General features: G+C 56.1%; 6 protein-coding genes across 6 annotated transcripts; 2 read left to right on the top strand and 4 right to left on the bottom strand.

Moving 5' to 3' along the window:
- Window positions 1-296: 296 nt before the first annotated feature.
- EV422DRAFT_493874 (P-loop containing nucleoside triphosphate hydrolase protein) lies at window positions 297-2,147 on the bottom strand (the record flags this gene model as incomplete). The annotated part of the gene is made up of 2 exons (XM_053067701.1): window positions 297-400; window positions 497-2,147. The coding sequence occupies 2 exons, from the start codon at window positions 2,145-2,147 to the stop codon at window positions 297-299; spliced, it is 1,755 nt and encodes a 584-aa protein (XP_052927816.1).
- Window positions 2,148-2,351: 204 nt separating this feature from the next.
- Window positions 2,352-3,059, top strand: EV422DRAFT_565684 (Lsm3 protein-like protein; the record flags this gene model as incomplete). Its single annotated transcript, XM_053072351.1, has 4 exons — window positions 2,352-2,402; window positions 2,496-2,579; window positions 2,819-2,914; window positions 2,982-3,059. 4 exons carry the CDS (start codon window positions 2,352-2,354, stop codon window positions 3,057-3,059), a joined length of 309 nt encoding a protein of 102 aa, XP_052927815.1.
- Window positions 3,060-3,667: 608 nt separating this feature from the next.
- Window positions 3,668-4,823, bottom strand: EV422DRAFT_369159 (uncharacterized protein). Its single transcript, XM_053066711.1, has 3 exons — window positions 4,655-4,823; window positions 4,045-4,574; window positions 3,668-3,986 (listed from the first exon to the last, which is right to left on the bottom strand). Exons 1-3 carry the CDS (start codon window positions 4,702-4,704, stop codon window positions 3,736-3,738), a joined length of 831 nt encoding a protein of 276 aa, XP_052927814.1. The 5' UTR covers window positions 4,705-4,823; the 3' UTR covers window positions 3,668-3,735.
- Window positions 4,824-8,294: 3,471 nt separating this feature from the next.
- EV422DRAFT_565682 (60Kd inner membrane protein-domain-containing protein) lies at window positions 8,295-9,807 on the top strand (the record flags this gene model as incomplete). Its single annotated transcript, XM_053072350.1, has 3 exons — window positions 8,295-8,966; window positions 9,112-9,225; window positions 9,307-9,807. 3 exons carry the CDS (start codon window positions 8,295-8,297, stop codon window positions 9,805-9,807), a joined length of 1,287 nt encoding a protein of 428 aa, XP_052927813.1.
- Window positions 9,808-10,535: 728 nt separating this feature from the next.
- EV422DRAFT_369193 (uncharacterized protein) lies at window positions 10,536-12,595 on the bottom strand. Its single transcript, XM_053066712.1, has 3 exons — window positions 12,159-12,595; window positions 10,819-11,715; window positions 10,536-10,748 (listed from the first exon to the last, which is right to left on the bottom strand). The coding sequence occupies exons 1-3, from the start codon at window positions 12,365-12,367 to the stop codon at window positions 10,724-10,726; spliced, it is 1,131 nt and encodes a 376-aa protein (XP_052927812.1). The 5' UTR covers window positions 12,368-12,595; the 3' UTR covers window positions 10,536-10,723.
- Window positions 12,596-13,438: 843 nt separating this feature from the next.
- On the bottom strand, window positions 13,439-14,414 carry EV422DRAFT_369067 (uncharacterized protein). Its single transcript, XM_053066710.1, has one exon. It carries the CDS (start codon window positions 14,312-14,314, stop codon window positions 13,784-13,786), a length of 531 nt encoding a protein of 176 aa, XP_052927811.1. The 5' UTR covers window positions 14,315-14,414; the 3' UTR covers window positions 13,439-13,783.
- Between the last annotated feature and the right edge of the window lie 2,754 nt (window positions 14,415-17,168).

The following is a 17,168-nucleotide window of genomic DNA, read 5'->3' as shown; positions in this document are numbered from 1 at the left end:
GAAAAAGGGGAGTCGGGTGATCTCACGCGCATATCCCCCACGGATATTGGAAGCGGGAGCGAACTAGGACGGAGACTCAAATTCTTAAATACATAAACAAAAAAGTGGTACACAAAAAACGCATGCCCCACATCCGTCCGTCCATCCCCCGGTCCCGACCACCTACGCTATTCTATCCTCCTATATGACATAAGCGAATATGAAATATGAACCGTAGTGGATAACTGCCCGTCTGGTAATTATCCCCTGAGGGCCATCCTCCATGCGCTTCATGCACGAAGAAATATCTACGGAATTTACTCGGAATCGGAATCGGCCGTGAAGGTGATCTTCTTGCCCTTGACGGACATGTCGATGTCTTTTGCAAATGCGCCGTAGTTGGGGTCTACCTTCTTCTTGACTACAGTACAGAGAGAGCGGGGGACTGTGTTAGACAACGGGGCGGATCATGCAAAGCAACAACATCCTCCCCCAAAAAAAACCCGTAGAAACATACCCGTAGTCCCAAACTTCATAAGCTCCGCCGGCACCTTCTGCCCCGCCTGCTTCAACACATTGATCAACCCCCCACTATGCCCCTTGTCATTCACCGTAAACAGCGTATGACTGATCCCCGTCGCGCCGGCCCGCCCGGTCCGTCCAATCCGGTGACAGTAATCCTCTACGGTCAGCGGAAAGGTCACGTTGATCACGTACTCCACGTTCGGGATATCCAGACCTCTCGCCGCGACGTCGGTGGCGATGAGGAGGGGGGTTGTTCCGGAGCGGAAGGCGTCGATGGCGGCTGTGCGTTGGGCTTGGGAGAGGTCGCCGTGGATTCCCACGATGTTGTACCCGTTGCGGCGGAGCATCTGTTCCAACCTCGCCGCTTCCTTCTTGTAGAGTGCAAAGATCAGGATCCGGTTCGTGCGTTGCTTGTTGTGGTAGAGTTTGAGCAGCTCGATGAGCCGTTGCTCCTTTTTGAAGTTGTCAATGACTTCCACCCGCTGCTCGATGCGGTTGTTGGCGGAGAGGTCGGTGGACCCGACGGTGATCTTGACCGCGGTCGTGAGGTACTGCTCGGCGATCTTCTGGATTGCGGGCGGCCAGGTGGCGGAGAACATGACGGTCTGGCGGTTCTTTTTGGCGAGGTGTGAGATGATCTTCTTGATCGCTTCCTCGAACCCGAGGTCGAGCATGCGGTCGGCTTCGTCGAGGACAAAGTAGGACACGTCGGAGATGTTGCAGGTTGCGTCGTCCTCTTCAATCAGGTCGATGAGACGGCCCGGGGTCGCGACGATGATGTTCACGTCACCCTTTTGAAGGAGTTTCTTCTGCTCCCATTTGGGCACACCGCCGTACAGAACGATGCTTTTGAGCCCGCCTGCCGCCCCGAATTTTTCCATCTGCTCCTGGATCTGCATGGCGAGCTCGCGGGTTGGGGAGAGGATAAGCACCTGCGGGAGGCGTTTCCCACCCTTCTTCCCAGTCCCCTCCAACGCGGCGCGGTTCTGCACATGAATCAAAGCGGGTACACCAAACGCCAACGTCTTCCCGCTCCCCGTCGACGCGATCCCGATCATGTCGCGGCCGCTGAGCAGCGCGGGCCAGCAGGCGGACTGGATGAAGGTGGGTTTGGGGAAGGCGGAGAGGTGCTGCTCGACCTGCGCGGGTAGGCCGGCCTGGGCGAATTCGAGGATGGGCCGGTGGGAGGCCGTGTCCCAGTCGCCGGTGACTTCGACGGCGTTGTCTTTGTAAAAGGCGTCGATGGTCGCTTGGGGGACGGCGCTGAGGGCGGGGCTTTGTTTGTAGACCCAGGATTGGCTGGCGGATTTTGCGAAGCTTTTCGCCTTTGCTGGTGCGGACTCGGTGTCGTCGGCGGCCTTTTCCTTCTTATCCTTCTTTTCCTTCTTTTTCTTCTTCTTCTCCCTCCCGTCCGCCTCCTCCTCATTCACAGTCACAGTCGTCTTGACCTCCTCCGCAGCGACAGTCTCCTCCCTCGACCTCTTCTTGCTCTTCTTGTCTTTCTTCTCAGCAACGACAGCGTCCTCACCGACAGAGACCGGGGTCTCTTCCTTCGCGGCAGCGGCGGCCTTTTTCTCCTTCTTGAGTTTCTTTTCGGCCTTTTTGGCCGCTTTTGCGGCGGCTGCTGTGTCGACGACGTCCATTGCGTCGGTTGCTGCGGCGAGTTTCGGCGAGTCGTCTTTGCTCATTCCTGTGCAGCTGTGAGCGTATGTCCACGTTGAGGGAAGAAAGAAGAAAGAGAAAGGGAAGGGGAGCGCGCCCTCCAAATTCACTCCCAACTGCGTTTGCGCAACCAATACCCCCCCAAACACCCGCTCATCCCCTCCGACGCCGACCACATAAGCACAATGGACACAGCACCACCACAGCAACAGGGAGAAGCCAGGGAAACAACCGAGGTACGTCTCCTTTCGCCGCCCCCACTCCCGATCCCCGTGTCCGAGTCTCTTCATGCACATCCAACTCATATATCCTCCGTCTACACATACCAGCCCCTAGATCTCGTCCGCCTCTCCCTCGACGAACGGGTGTACGTCAAAATGCGCGGCGATCGCGAACTCAGGGGGAAGCTCCACGTACGTTTTTGGAATGGAAACCATGCCGGTCCGGTGGTGTGTGAGATGGGAGTTGGGGGGCGGATGGGTGGGGATGGGATGGATGCGTTGGGAGACGGACGGAGTGGGAGGGGGGACTGGCTGCCTTTGGATTTGTGCCCCCGGTTGGGGGACCCAGTACTCTTTGAAAACGGGGCAATTTGGGCTGGAAGGCAGAATCGTCGGGTCGCTTTTAACGCCCCCCGTTTCCTTCTCCCCAGGCCTACGACCAACACATGAACATGGTGATGGGCGACGTCGAGGAATCCATCACGGTCGTCGACGTCAACGAGGTGACCTTCGACGAGGCTGTTCGGGTACCGTTTCCCCAACCTATTTTGTCTTTCCGCGGTGGGGAGAATTGGGCACTCATTTTTTTTGCAGATCGTGAAACGCAGCCACGAGATGCTGTTCGTAAGAGGGGATAGCGTTATTCTTGTGAGCCCGCCGACGAGGGGTTAGAGCACGATTGCCGGGGGGGGAATACGGGGGGGGACTGTGGAGTGTTGGGCGCTCAAGGGGTGAGCAGGGTGAGGGTATGAAGGAGGCCGTCGGGGCGAGGGAGGGCGAGATATTACAGCCGAAACATGGCCTTGAAAGCTCTGAGATGCCTAAACACACACGCGGACGGTGTGCGCTGCATTGGCTGCGGGTGGCGTTTCGTCGTTGGAGAGCACATGTCTGCAGTGGGCGGCATGGGGAGATACCGGAATAAAGCTGGATGAGATGGGATGGATGGTATGGAGACGAAATGACGGCGCTGCAGACAGAGGAACGCTTCCCCTCCCTTCCCCGCTTTATGTGTCCGTTTGCGCATCATGTCTATATTTGGGGAATCTGAGAGATGAGCGGCTGCGGCCTCTTTTCCTCTCTTTTATCCGTCGGCGATACGGAAGTTTCGTTTGTACGTTGGAGCGAGGAAGACGATGTGAAGGGTATGCAACCAGAAATGGTATTCATCCTCCGATGAGGGCAAGAAAAATGAGGAAGGGGTGGGTATGATGCGCCAACCCCTTCCACGTATGTATGTACAAATTCAAGAATCGTTACTCCAAAAGAGCATTCACAGCCCCACTTTCTCGGGCCTAACCCAAACCCCGATCGACACGATTCCAAACCCAACCTTCAGGTGTGACCCTTAGGTCAAAACATCACTAGCACCCCCACTCACAACCCCGACCCAGACCGCAATCTCCTCACAGACCGGATTCAGGCCCCTGAACGCATACTGCGCGACACCTTGGTGGTACGGCCAGCTCGTCACCCCACGGTTCTCCTTCACCGCTTTCCTGACATGCACGGCCAGTTTCGCGGGCGAGCTGTGCAGGGGTTTGGGCACGATGGAGCCGAGCTTGCGCATCGAGGTTGTCATTGCGCTGTCGATTAGGCCTATGGGGGGTGGGGTTAGAAGGGGGGTATGCGGGAAGAAAGGTGGAGGGGAACGTACCGGGGCAGACGGTGGTGACCTGAATATTGTACGGGATGGAGATCTGACGCAGATGCAGCGCAAACCGGTACAAATACGCCTTGGACGAGCAATACAGCGCAAAGTTCCCGGGCCCGCCCCACGCAGCGATGCTGGCAATCACGCAGATTTTGCCTTTTCGGCGTTCCTTCATCCGTTCCCAGGCCGCAAAGATGACTCGCGCGGCGCCGCGGACGTTCAGATCTACCATCTTCTCCGCCATCGCGGCGTCCCATTTGGTTTCACCCTCCCCGTCCTCGCCGAGGCCGATGTTGCCGGCAGCTGGGATGACGAGGTCGATGCCGCCGTGCTCTGCGTCGATGCGGTTGATGAGGTCCGTGATGGGTTGAGGGGAGGGGAGGGACAGGTCGAGTTGATGGATGTGCGGTGTGCCACCGGCGAGGTGGATGGCGTGGGCGACTTTGTCGAGACGCTCTTTGTTGCGGGCGATGATGTGGATGTGTGTGGAGGGGCGGGCGTATTCGAGGGCCAGGGCGGCGCCGATGCCGCTGCTGTTGAATTATAACGGTTGGTGTTTAGTGATGGTGATGCGGGTGGTGGGATCGTGAAGATGGTAAGAGACGTGACATACCTGGCGCCGGTGACGACAACCACCTTCGGCTCATCATCCACTTTCTTCATGAACACCCAACTGGCAACAGCAAATAGGCTTTTTACCAATCCGAGGGGGACAAGGACTCCCAGTGTGAATCTAGACAATCACAATGGTAATTCAGTCAACAACCATCAACCATCCAAGTCGTCACCCATCGACCATTAACAAAACGATACAGCATCAAAGAGATTGGGCTGCGGTGGGCGAAGCGTAGCTCGCTTCGCTCGCCAAAATGTCTGACGCTCGCTGAGGCTAGCTAAGAACCATGGTTAAGGGAAGCACTGCGCCTTTGGCGCAATTGTGGCTCGCCTGCCTCAAGCAACCTCGCCGTCGCTCTCGACGCCCCCCCTCTCACCCCCCCACATACCCAGCACTAGCGACCCCGGTCGCGACCGTCGCGACCGAGTATCCCAAGTTCGCGGCGGCGTCGCCCAACGTCGGCACCCTGCGCCATTCGCAAAGCGGAAACGTGTTCTTTGCGCTCTGGCGTGCGACTTTGGAGAGCGGGCGCGGGTGTGGGTCTTGGAGGGCTGGTGGGCCTGACATGATGATGATGGTTGTGTGCAGACAATATGATGGTTGTGCTGAGTATGCGGTTGGTTGCGAGACTCCGTAGAACAGGCGATAAGAAGGGGGTGAGACATGATAGGCAAGGGTTTTATAGGGGCGGGGGGGGTGTGGAGAACAGGATGCGGAGAAACGAGTTGTGACGACAGGAAGAAGGCAGGAAGAAAGTCCGAGTGCCCACAGTTGACGTTGCAAGTCCGTGTGGGCGTGCGCGACAAGCCTCGTGTTTATCCCCCCAGTGCCCTCGCTCGTCACTTCGACACAATGTCATTCGCAACACTCTGCGTTACTTTCATGGCTTTCGTCAAAATGGGGTACACACACATCCCATCCGCATCTATCTACGTAGTGTTCTGGAAGACACATAGATTGCTTCGACCCCCTAGAGTCATGCGCCACCCACTTCTGTTGTCGCAGCGCCAACCACCGATATGATACAGAGTCATCGATAAGCCCACCACCATCCAAGCCGTTCGGGACATATAGTACACACGTTGTCCGCCAAAATGGCTTTGCCTCACGGAAGCGACGACAGGCAGCACCCTCCCTGCCTCCTCAACGTCTCGCCAACGCAGCCCCCAAACGGGCCAGCGCATTCGCGTCCAGGAACGGTGGAAGCCGGAGCTCATTCAGCGCTGCTTTCCCGAGTTCTCCTTCGCCGACCTACAACGGGCCATTCGGCGTCAGAAACTCGACCGTCTCGTCTCCAACAACGTCCTCGAAGGTGCAAGTCCGCACCGTCGACCTCCTTCGCGAGCAATCATGGTTCCGACTTCTTGAACGCGCACGTTATCCACATGACGGAGAACACGCCGACAATGTTCTACTTCTACAAAGGCCATTTGTGGATGAAGCCGCGTTCGTTGCCGTCTCGCGTAGAAATTCGTTATAGGTGCGCTGGTCTTAGAAGGAGGACGCCTTGGCGTAAATGTCGTCAATGCCGATGATGTAGTGCCTTGATGATCAGAATGGCTTTCATCGTTTTCGTGGAAGACTTCGATGCCGGTGTAGTCGACAATTTGGCGCCATTTCAAGCGTGTTGGTTGGTAACCATGAAGACTGGGGAGGTACTGCGGCCGAGCGGGAGGTTCGGTGCTCCACCAGGTCCACCGATGTTCACTTTACCCTCTCCGGGCTTTAACCTTCACTTCGGCTCTCCGCCGAGTACCTCGCTTCTCTCTCCGCTTTAGGCACTCAGCCAGGGTGACGGTGACAACCCAATCTCGTGCTCATCTCATGCACTTAGCGTCTCCGGTAGCTCTCTCTCTGCTTAGGCTCTCGGTCAGGGCGCTCGCCTCACTTGGTGCTTTGGGCTCTCAGCCAGGGGAACAACCCTCTCTTAAAGCGCTTTACGGCCCACAGCCGGAGGAGCCACCCTCAATTAAGCGCTTTACGGCTCACAGCCGGGGAGCCACCCTCTAGCATTTTACGGCTCACAGCCGGGGGAGCCACCCTCAAATCAAGCGCTTTACGGTTTACAGCCGGGGGAACCACCCTCAAAGGTACTTTTACGGCTCACAGCCGGGGGGACCACCCTCAAGCGCTTTACGGCTCACAGCGGGGAAGCCATCCTCAGGTACTTTTACGGCTCACAGCCGGGGAGACCATCCTCAAGCGCTTTACGGCTCACAGCCGGGGAAGCCATCCTCAGGTACTTTTACGGCTAACAGCCGGGGAGACCATCCCCAAGCGCTTTACGGCTCACAGCCGGGGGAGCCACCCTCAATGTTTAGGCACTCAGCCAGGGGCCTCGTCGGACCTTGACTTCGACAATCTTGACCGTTAGCGAACGATGGCGTCGTTGTCGGTCGTAGTCGTTAGCCGTCATCTTGAGATGTCGCCGATTCCAAATGCCTGAAGACAATCACCAAACGGTTAGCCCTCTGCCAACAAGAACACAGGCTGCGAGCACGACCGCAAGAAGAGTGATGAAACGCAAAAAAGGGGTATGTGCATCATTTTCTATGGGTGGAAATATTTCTCATCGACCCCGAAGGAGCCTCTGAAGTAGCAAATATGGTATGATATAATCCTTTGCGAACCCCTTTCTTTCGTGTCTTCATAGCTCTTTGCGGGTGGGGTGTGGGGAGGGGTTGAGGCTTACCTTGGGTACGGGGGGTGACGGGACGGACGTTCGTTAAAATGAACGGAGCAATCCGGTGGTGACGGCCGCTGCTAATATCGTCTTTGGATCATCGACCGTAGCGTCCGGCGTTGCGGCCTCTCGGCTTCATCGCCCATTGCTCGGCTTCGAGGAAGTGACTCCGCCTCCATCGTCAGGCGCCATGGGTCGACGATGCTGTCTAGAAGTGGGAGTACAGGGTCGATTAGTTCTCTGCTCCGTGTGATATGGGCTTCACATAGGGACGCGTTCTCATCCATCCATCCATCCATCCATCCATCCGTCCGACTATGTATCCACAGATGAGGGACAAGCAGGCATCCATCCATCCATCCATCCATCGAGCAATGAACGAGGTTCGGGAGGGTCCCATTTCCTGATGTCTCTCAACGGAGAAAACCCCACCCGCCATCTCATCAGATGTCCAAAAAATGGCTCCATCTGCATTCTCCCTCCATGTCGACACCGCCCAACGCACAGAGCCAGAGTCTGTTCCCACTCTAGATATCCAGACGGGAACGTACCATGAGAAGCCGGCTGGCGGAAGTACATATATCGGTGGCGAAGTTGCTGGTAGTCGATGCTGCCTGACTTATGGAGTGAACACGCGAAGGGTGAGCTCGCCGGGGTTGGAAGTGTTGGACGATCACGGAGCGGTGGGTCCTTTGGGTTTGCCCCTGGGAGACGGAGAGGACGGCATTGCGACTGTAGCTGTGGGTTGGGGAACTGCCGAGTTGTGAGATGCGCCCCTTTTTATACGGAGACGGGCCCTATGAGAGCGCACGTGATGGATGTCTGCGCTTTCGAGACTCCTGGACATTCCGTCGTCCGCATTGCAGGAAGCCAAGATCATCAACCCCTCGGCCATACTCAACTCCGCCAGATTACCCCTCTCGATACCCCTCACAGCGACAACGCTCCCACAGGATGCTCCTTCGTCGGTCACATGCGGTCGCCCTCTCTCGCGGACATCCACATCGTCACAATCGCCACTCGCCACAATGGGCGGCATCCCCAACATCCCACCTCCTCACGCACTCCAACCACACCCCCCGCCGGCACTTCGTCCTTGACGCCTGCACTACCTTCCTCACAACCCTCCATCAAACCACCAACCTCCCCTGGTACCTGACCCTCATAACCGCCACCCTAACCCTCCGCACATGCCTCACCCTCCCTCTCGCTCTCGACCAAAAAAAGCGCCTCGAGCGCTTCCACACCGCCACGACTTTGATCAAGGCGTGGGAGAATACGTTTCGCCGGAAACATTTACAAGGGCTTGTTGGGATCAATCACACTCTCGCCGACGAGCCCACGCTGCGGCGACACTTACACGTCAAAGGAGTGGAGATATATAACGCGATGGACGCCAGTCCGCTCAAGCTGATTTGGCGGCCGTTAGTGCAGATCCCAATGTGGGTTTGTCTGAGTTTGAGTTTGAGGCAGATGAGCGCGTACCCGGTGCCCTTTTGTGAACCGAGGGAGGTGGTCGAGGGGTTTAGAGAGGGGGGTACGGCGTGGTTTGTAGATCTGGCGAGTGCGGATCCGACCTTGATCTGGCCGATCGCGTTGGGGGCGGCGCATCTTTTGAATGTCGAGGTGAGCTGACGAGCGGAGGCGAGAGGCGAGCGCTGGTGGAGAGAGTGGGCAGGCTCCTTACGGGAGCGAGCAAGCCTTTCCTACCACTTTCCTCCCACCACTTCTCGCATCCTGACTAATCCCCCTTCTCTCTCCCCCACCCCAGTTGAACAACTCAATAACAAAGATGACCCACCCGCAAGGCACCTCCCGCGCCATCGTCTACCTCTTCCGTGGCCTCTCGCTGGCCCTCGTTCCCGTCGCTTCACAAGTTCCCATGGTAACCTACCACATCTTATACCTCATATCTCCCTTCCCTTCCCTTCCGAGGATTTAAGCATATTTTGTTATATTGTTTTAGGCGTTGACATTGTACTGGACGACATCGGCGTTCTATTCGGTCGCGCAGAACTGTTATCTGTGGACGCTTGCACGGCGGAGGAGGAGGGTGAAGGATGCGCTCGCCGCTATTACTGCGCCGCTTAGGGAATCGATTGGGGGGGTGGGAGAAGGGGTAAACGTGTTTGCGGTGCAGGGTGGGGTTAGGGGTGGTGCGACTACGACCGCAAGCGGGACGACGGTGGGGCCTACGCCCACGATCCCATCAAAATCGCACACCGCCGCGACGCCAGCACCAGCGAAATTACGTCCTATCCCACCAACACCAACCAACCCACACATCAAGGAGATCAAGCTGGAGACGACGATGATAAAACCGACCACGGTAGACTCGAAACCACCCTATGCGCCGTCATCATCAACAGTGGCATCCAAGCCAGCAAAGGCAAAACCGACCCCGCCTCCGACTTCACCACCGCCTCCCCGCCATCGCGGCTCGATACCGAAGGCGCGGAAATCTTAGACATAAAAAATCCGGGTGTGGCAATAATAACCCACCCACGCGCATCTGTACATAATATCCTCGACCGAAAGCCGTACTTTGGCACATCGAATTTCGATACCGGCTCTCATCAGCAATGGGGGTGCGGGGGACGAATACAGGGAGGGAGGGGAGAGACGAACGCGGTGAACTAAAGACTGTGGAAAACTACGTTACCATGTTCGACTACGGAAGCAGTCGAAATCATGTCCTACGCCACCAAACGCAAGTCGCATGCCGCCCCCGTCGACATTGTGGAATCCGGGTTTTGGGGATTCGAAAACAGGGCCACCCCAAAAGCACAGACCCCCCCGCCGCCGATCTATACGCCGTGAATGCGAAAGTAGAGAAACAGATATCCCACCTCGCCCCCCAACACCTGCCTCGACACGCCAACGCGGTGAAATCCCCAAACCCGCGAAAAGTTATAGCATGTAAGCAGACCCCCGGCGCCGTCTGTACATATATCAAGGGCGCGTGCTACCCGCTTATATGTCGATATCGCTGTCGTCGGCGCAGCTGAACCATTCGATGTCTGAGTCTGTGTCGGAGAGGACGGATTGTGTGGGGACTGGAGGTGGGATGGTGAAGAGGGTTGATGCTGCTGTTGTTGTTGTTGATGGTGGGGGTGGTGATGTTACGGGTGATGATGTGATTGTGGAAGGACGGGGTGTCGGTGGTGGGGAGGGTAAGAGGCTCTGAGGTTGCGCCTGCTGCTCTTGTTGGTGTGACTCGGCGCGGCTATCCCCGGTCGGTTGTTCGATTGTCGGTCGGGCTTCGTACGGCGGTAAGGGAGGTATCACGTCTCCCGCGACCTCTTTCCCCACCACAGTCTCATCCGCTTTCCCAGCAGCCGTACCCCCACCCCTAACCCACTCCCACCCCCTGTAAACCCTACTCAAGACCTTCCGATCCCCATCCGCCTCCCTCACCGCCCTCATCTCTCTTTCCCCGTCCCCAACCCTCCCAAAAACGTCGGCTAGGACTTCCCGCGCGCGTAGGGCGTCTCGTTGGACTTGTAGAGACCGTAGTTGCTTTACCCGCATAGTATCGTCTCCATCCAATGATAAGGTCTTGAGAGCGAGGGTTTCTTCCCTCATTTGGGTGGCGACGTGAGGGGGCAGCGTGATACCCGGGCCGAACTTGACGTACCACCTCTCCCAGCCTACGGGATACCGCACTCTTACGCCGCCGCCCTCGCCCTCCGACAATTTGGTGATGAACCCAGGCAAAACAGACACGAGAGGCGCGGGGATCAGTGATTTCGCGGTATTGGTAAGCCGTTGAAGCGGGTTGAGCGGGATGTTCAGGGATGTTGTTGGGAATGGGAGTGTGGAGGTGGGTATGAGGATGTAGGATTCATGTAGTGCCGTTGTCGTGACATCTGTCAACATCGTTGCCTTTTCGGATTCGTCTCCGAAGATGACGATGCTATACCCCGCCTTCAACACGGTTCCGTCATGTAGTTGGTCGAGGGTGACGCCGCCGAGGGATTGCAGGAGGTGTTTCCAGAGGGGGATGCTGAAATGGGCGGAGGGGAGGGCGAAGCGGGGGAGTGCGCCGGTGTGGGCGTAGATGGTGGCGTTCAGGAGGGGGAGGGTTAGGGGGAGGAGGGGGGTCGGGGGGCGGGGTGTTAGGTAGATTCTCAACGGACTCTGTTCCGTCGGTGATGTCGTTATTAAATCAGATATAACGTCTTCGACGGATGACGGTAGTGGTGACATGGAGTCGACGTCGTCGCAGAGAGAGGCGTCCCAGACGGTGACGGTTGGCAGGACGGTGAGGATGAGTTTGGAGAGCGGGACGAGGACCCAGTGTGGGGGTTGTTCCCATTCGTCGGCGGGGGTGGTGGGGTACGCCATTGCCGTCCGGTAGATGTCTTGTCCTGTCCTAATAAGGTCGAGAGAGGTGGGTGAGTGGGGATGGGAGTGAGCCAAGCGATGGTTGGATAATGGATGAGCGAAGGGATGGTTGATTGATGGGTTGAAGAATGAGTCGCTCGTGCGCTCCGCTTGCGAAGATCTGACGCTCGCCGGTGCTCGCTAAGTCGCTTCGCTGTCGCTCGCCGCTCGTTATCGTTTGCGAAGGCGTTCGCTCTGGTCGACCTCGCGACCGCTCGGTCTCCCGACCGAACCAAATGCAAAGGCTCGCCTAGGGCTCGCCTGCCTCAAGCATTCCTGCTCCTCGCTTCGCTCGGCGCAGTCCGCCTTCGCTCCAGGTCGCAGGCTCCCTTTTCCGAATCGACCACAAGCAATCTCGCTCGGAAGCCCTCAGCAGCCGCTCGGAACCTCAAGCAAGCGCTCGTGTACCGCCCTCCCTCTCGCGTCCCTTACCTAACACCGTAAACGACCCCATCTTTCACAATTCCCACCCCTTTCGCCACCTTCTCCTTTGCTCTCGGACTCAAGCCACTCCAGTACTCATAGACCCTACTATAACCCCTATAACCCATCTTCGCCGCCTCTGGAAACCTCATCGCAAGGGAAACCAGGGACCCCGAGTAAGCGTAGGCTGAAGTGAAGAGGGTTGGCAAGGCGTCCATGGCTGCGATATGTAGTGGTGGGGGGTTTAAAACTTGTGTGGATGTTGTCGACCGGACGACGAGGGCGGGGCGGTGGGGATACGAGCAAGCTATTCCAAGCAACTTGTGGGGACTGTTGAGCCGACGCTAGCGAGCCTTGATGAGGTTCTTGGCCATGGCGGCCTTCTGTGAGTGTTTCTGTCGACGGGGTTGACGCAACTTTCCGCCACTTTTCGCTGTCCGGTTGGGCCCCCACTTTCCCACGTGCAAGGCACTTTCCCACGTCACTCGCCGACGCTCCAAAAGGTTACCGACTATTCGCGATATATTGCTGGAGAGCCTCTGGGTCGGCAGATCCGGTGAGAAACCACTTCCAGACAACCTTTTGGAGCGTCGGCGATATGGGCAGGAGTCGAGGGAACTACCGGCCTCCACCATACGGACAATGTCTTCTCGATCGGGAAAGAGGGTAGCACTCCACCTACTGCAACAAGCCTACGCCCTTTTCCTCTCCGGGATCATTCCAGCTTCAATCTGCCCACACCAGCTGATAACAATTTACCGCAAACACCACTATCCTGCGTCGAAAAGACACTGGAGTCATCCCGCATCCACCTTTGTGGGCTCCCGATGTGCCTGCCTCGGCGAAAGGTTCCGAATCGTTAGTGGGGGCAACCGTGCGCATGTGCTTGCACTGACATGCATCGAGCGACTTTGCGCTGGCACGTCCGCATTGATAATGCAGTGAGTGCTCTACATGAGTGGAAATCGTCTAAAAATTCGAGGTGTTCCGCCGCCCCCCACCCACCCAACCTTTGTCTCTCATCCTTCGTCTTGACCACGACCTGCTCGCGCGTAATTGGGATCCAAACGCGGACTTGCACCTCGCGAGGCTCTGGGGCTACGATAATGGAAGGAGGTGTTCAAGAACGCGTGTAAAGGGAGCCCTTCGGCTGCCTCGGCAACAGATAAGGTGGGTACCGTACCCGGTCTTAGGCCGGACTTGAAAAACTTCTGGCTCGGTACAAAGGCTTCGAGGTCCTCACCACGATCGCCGCGACGTCCCCTACGGCTGGGCACCGATGTGCTGCTTCGCAAATTTTCCCGAAGGCCGGGGAAGATTCTGCCTTCCTGACTTGGGAATCATGCTACCGTATCAACCCGGCGACATCTTGCTTATTCGCAGCCAGGCGCTCGAGCACTTCGTGGAGAGCCATTTGACACTCATGGACACAATTGGCTCACCGCCCTGCCCTTATTGCGTCTGCCTCCAAAGAAATGAGAATGGGATGACGAAGGGATTGATCAAGCGAGCATTTGAGAATTCAACAGAGCCGCCTCCTAGCATGGAGGAAGAGACCATTCGACAGGATAGCGAGGGCAAGAGTAATGTTGAAGCACAACCTACAAGTACGTACATAGAACTATGACTCTGATCTATAACTCAGGATGGGAAATCCCAGACCTCGCTCCAACCCCTCCACACCTATTCGAAAAAAAATCCCCTATAGCTGTCGCGTCGGTTTCGTTTCGTACAAAGCTGTGATAAGTGTTGATCAACTCGCGGTCTTGTGCGGGGCCTTCTTTGCCGTCCTTGAATAAGCACAGTTCATAGCTCGGCGCAGTCCCACCCCAGGCGTCCCAAGCTCGGACAAGACCTCTGGGAAGTGAATTGGGCCCAATTGGACGTCCGTCATACAGAATATAGCCGTGTTGCACGCTTGAAGGAAGTGCTTGCAGGTAACGTTGCCAGTGCCCCGGATAGATTTGCGCTCGAAAGTGCCCGTCCCAAGAAGCACCTGCTAGGACGAGGGTGCTGCCCGTGGTTGTAGAGACATGTGAAGGTAAAGTCTCTTTAGTGAACGAGATGGTGTGAGGGATACTCGATAGCGTCTCGCGGAACGATGGCTGATCTCCTACGACTCCCGGTAAGAGACTGGCTAGAAGGATGATAGTTGGAAATCGCATGTCGAGGGAGACTAGTAACCAGACTAGTAACCGAGCTCAATGAGAATGTCTTTGAAAGCTTCAAACTTGCTCTTAGGGAAGGGCAGAGCGTTCCCTGCAGGATCCTTTGCGAAAAAGAATTGATTCCGCGCAATCAGGCAGCAATCAGGTTGTAGGCTGCCGGGGCCATACAAGTCTGCATACAAGTGTAGTGTAGATATCTATATCTTGGAGAGTTCTTGCAAACTGCACGTTGGCGTCCTGAATCTAGGGAAAGCCGGAAAAGCTACCCCATAGCCCCACGATGTAGGCCAGCCCTGCCCACTGCTCCCTGCACGGTGGGCCCGTGCACGGGGCCCACGTTGGTTTTGGAAAAGATCTGTTAATCTTGGACGTTTACCATTTGGGGGAACCAAGGACATACACATTCGAACAGTTGACGACCGGGGGGAGCACCCAGCGCGGGTTGAATGCAATGCCCCTCGCGGAGATCTTTGATATGGACGCAGAAATGACGGTAAAACTCTGGGACCTCGTCGACAACCAGCACCAAGTCTCGGAGTTCATATCCGAAAGTGCGTGAGACTGCACGGGCTCCCTGCACGGGATATCCACGTTGCTGCACATGAAGTAACCCATCGCGGAGATTGAACGGGACACACCATCTCGTTTTTCGATGCGGCACGAACGCTTCATCGAGTAGGTGGAGTATCAGAACACGCACGTCGAGGCACTGAAATTATGCCATGATTCAATGTGCAGGCCCGTAATTGTCGCGGTCGGCTGCATTTATCAGAAGAGAGGCGATATGATTATCAGACTTTGGTTTGGGAGATGGAAGCGACAGTTGAAGATGACACGGATCGTGTAACGTGTTAGTTGAGTTGCGAGACCGTGGCAAATTCACTGGGGAAAATTGGTCAACAGCGACCTCTGGAATGACGAGGACTTTGATAACTCCGCTTGGACTCAAAACCAAAGGTTTACTTCGGGTCGGGCATCACCTTCACGGGCGTGAAAAGTTCGACGAAATCGCTATGCGTTCTTCCGAGCCCGTTCAAAACAGTACGGAAGGGAGATCCAAACGCCTCGGCGCAACAGAATGGAAACTCACCAGTTGAAAGTATCACTTATCTCATCACCGACACTTTCATTGAAGCGGGTGAGACTCTCCTCTTCTCCATAGTCAGGGGGAGCCACCTCGTCAGCAGCGGACTTGGTGTTCGCATTCTTCAGTTACTTGTCGGATCATTCTAGGCGGTGACTGGAGAATGCGAGCATCAAGTCTTTACTTGTCGGGATGTTGCACAGCCGGGGATGACTTGGAATCTCTTTGGCGCCAAACAATTTGAGTGAGAAACTAGGATGAAATGCTTCGAGCGAAGGTTCTCGATCTTGTGCGGCCGAACTACACTGAGAGGCGGATGCTACGAGTTCCTGTACTCAACGTACCGAAATTAGCACCCCACAAACCACAGAACTCAACAGATTGACCGTCGGCGATTCTCATAGGGTACCTGAGGTGGAGTGCTTGCAGAAAACAACTGCCGACAATTCTCTCGTAACTCGACTGAGAAGACACAATGTCCACGACACACGGTCGCGAAAATGGCCGGCAGGTTGAAGGAAGTGTATCGCACGGTTATGTTTTGGATCTACGGCCTGCCCCGGCCCCTGCACGGTGTCCCTCGGCAATCGCACCCGGATCAGAGTGCGACCCTGGAGGTGTCGGCGCTTGGTATCCGGGCCGAGACATTGCCAACTCGATGAGCATGATGAGAAGCCCTTATTCCTCGCCGCCCGACCACCTTACCCCACGGCGGACGAGATGTTATTGAATTATTGGGCAACAGAGTTGAAACCCTCTGGCAGTGCTGCATCACCCGATGCGAGTTGGTTCGGACCAAGCCTTGACTACCCAAACCAACACTGTCTGGTGACGGAAATGCTTGCATTTCAAAACTGGGCGATACCTGCGGATATGTTGCACGGGGGCGGAGAAGGACAGCGCACATACACGTAGATACACTGTGATTGGCCGGAAGTGCGCCGGCTGCTTCATATTGGGGATATCAACGATCAAATGAAGCTGGTGGATGATGAAAGCTTCTTAAAGTTGATCAGGGCAATGGTGCCCGACATCGAGAGTCGGAGACCACGACATTTATGTGACCGTACGCGGGTGCTATACAACTACGGCACCATCAGGATAACTCCCCCGTTCACACCGCGCGAAGATCAAAGGAGTTTTTTGACGAAAATTTCATTCCTTGCATGGAATGGCCTGCATATAGTCCCGATTTGAATCTTATCGAGAATCTCTGGGCTTTTCGGAAGAATCAAGTCGAAAAACAGCGCCCAAGCACTCATGATGAGCTTGAACGGATGGCGACGGAGGCGACGGAGGAATGGGCACGTTTGGACCCTGCGATGATTGTTGACTTACTGACAGGCCTATCGCATAGAGTTGCGGTACGATTACGTTTCTTCTTCACTCTCGTGTGAATCAATTGAACCATAACGTCCGGTCACTGTTGTAGTCAGGAGCCTCACGAGCGCACGTTATTGCTTTGTGGTGGATTACCAGCCACCGTCAAGACAGATGGGTGGTTTGCGTTGGTCAAAGCCGCCACCACGGAAAGGAACTGCCGGGTAAGATTGGTGGGTGGTATCACGTTGGGCGGCATCGAGGTATGTTCCATTTTTGGTACGCTCCTACTGAAAACGGTATGTTTAAGAAATCTTTTAGGCGAAGCGATGTAGTAAGGAGGACTTCATCGAAAAGGTCTATGGGCAACTCCTTGCGGAGTGCCTCGCAATGGGTTTTTATAACCGGGACAAAAAGCCCTGGCGACCAAGAGGTACGGTAACCCTT

This window comes from Fimicolochytrium jonesii (genome assembly GCF_025526975.1).
Source record: "Fimicolochytrium jonesii strain JEL569 chromosome Unknown EV422scaffold_5, whole genome shotgun sequence".
NCBI classification, from domain to species: domain Eukaryota; kingdom Fungi; phylum Chytridiomycota; class Chytridiomycetes; order Spizellomycetales; family Powellomycetaceae; genus Fimicolochytrium; species Fimicolochytrium jonesii.
The sequence above is the reverse complement of the archived record's forward strand: the minus strand, read 5'-3'. Positions and strand labels throughout refer to the sequence as shown.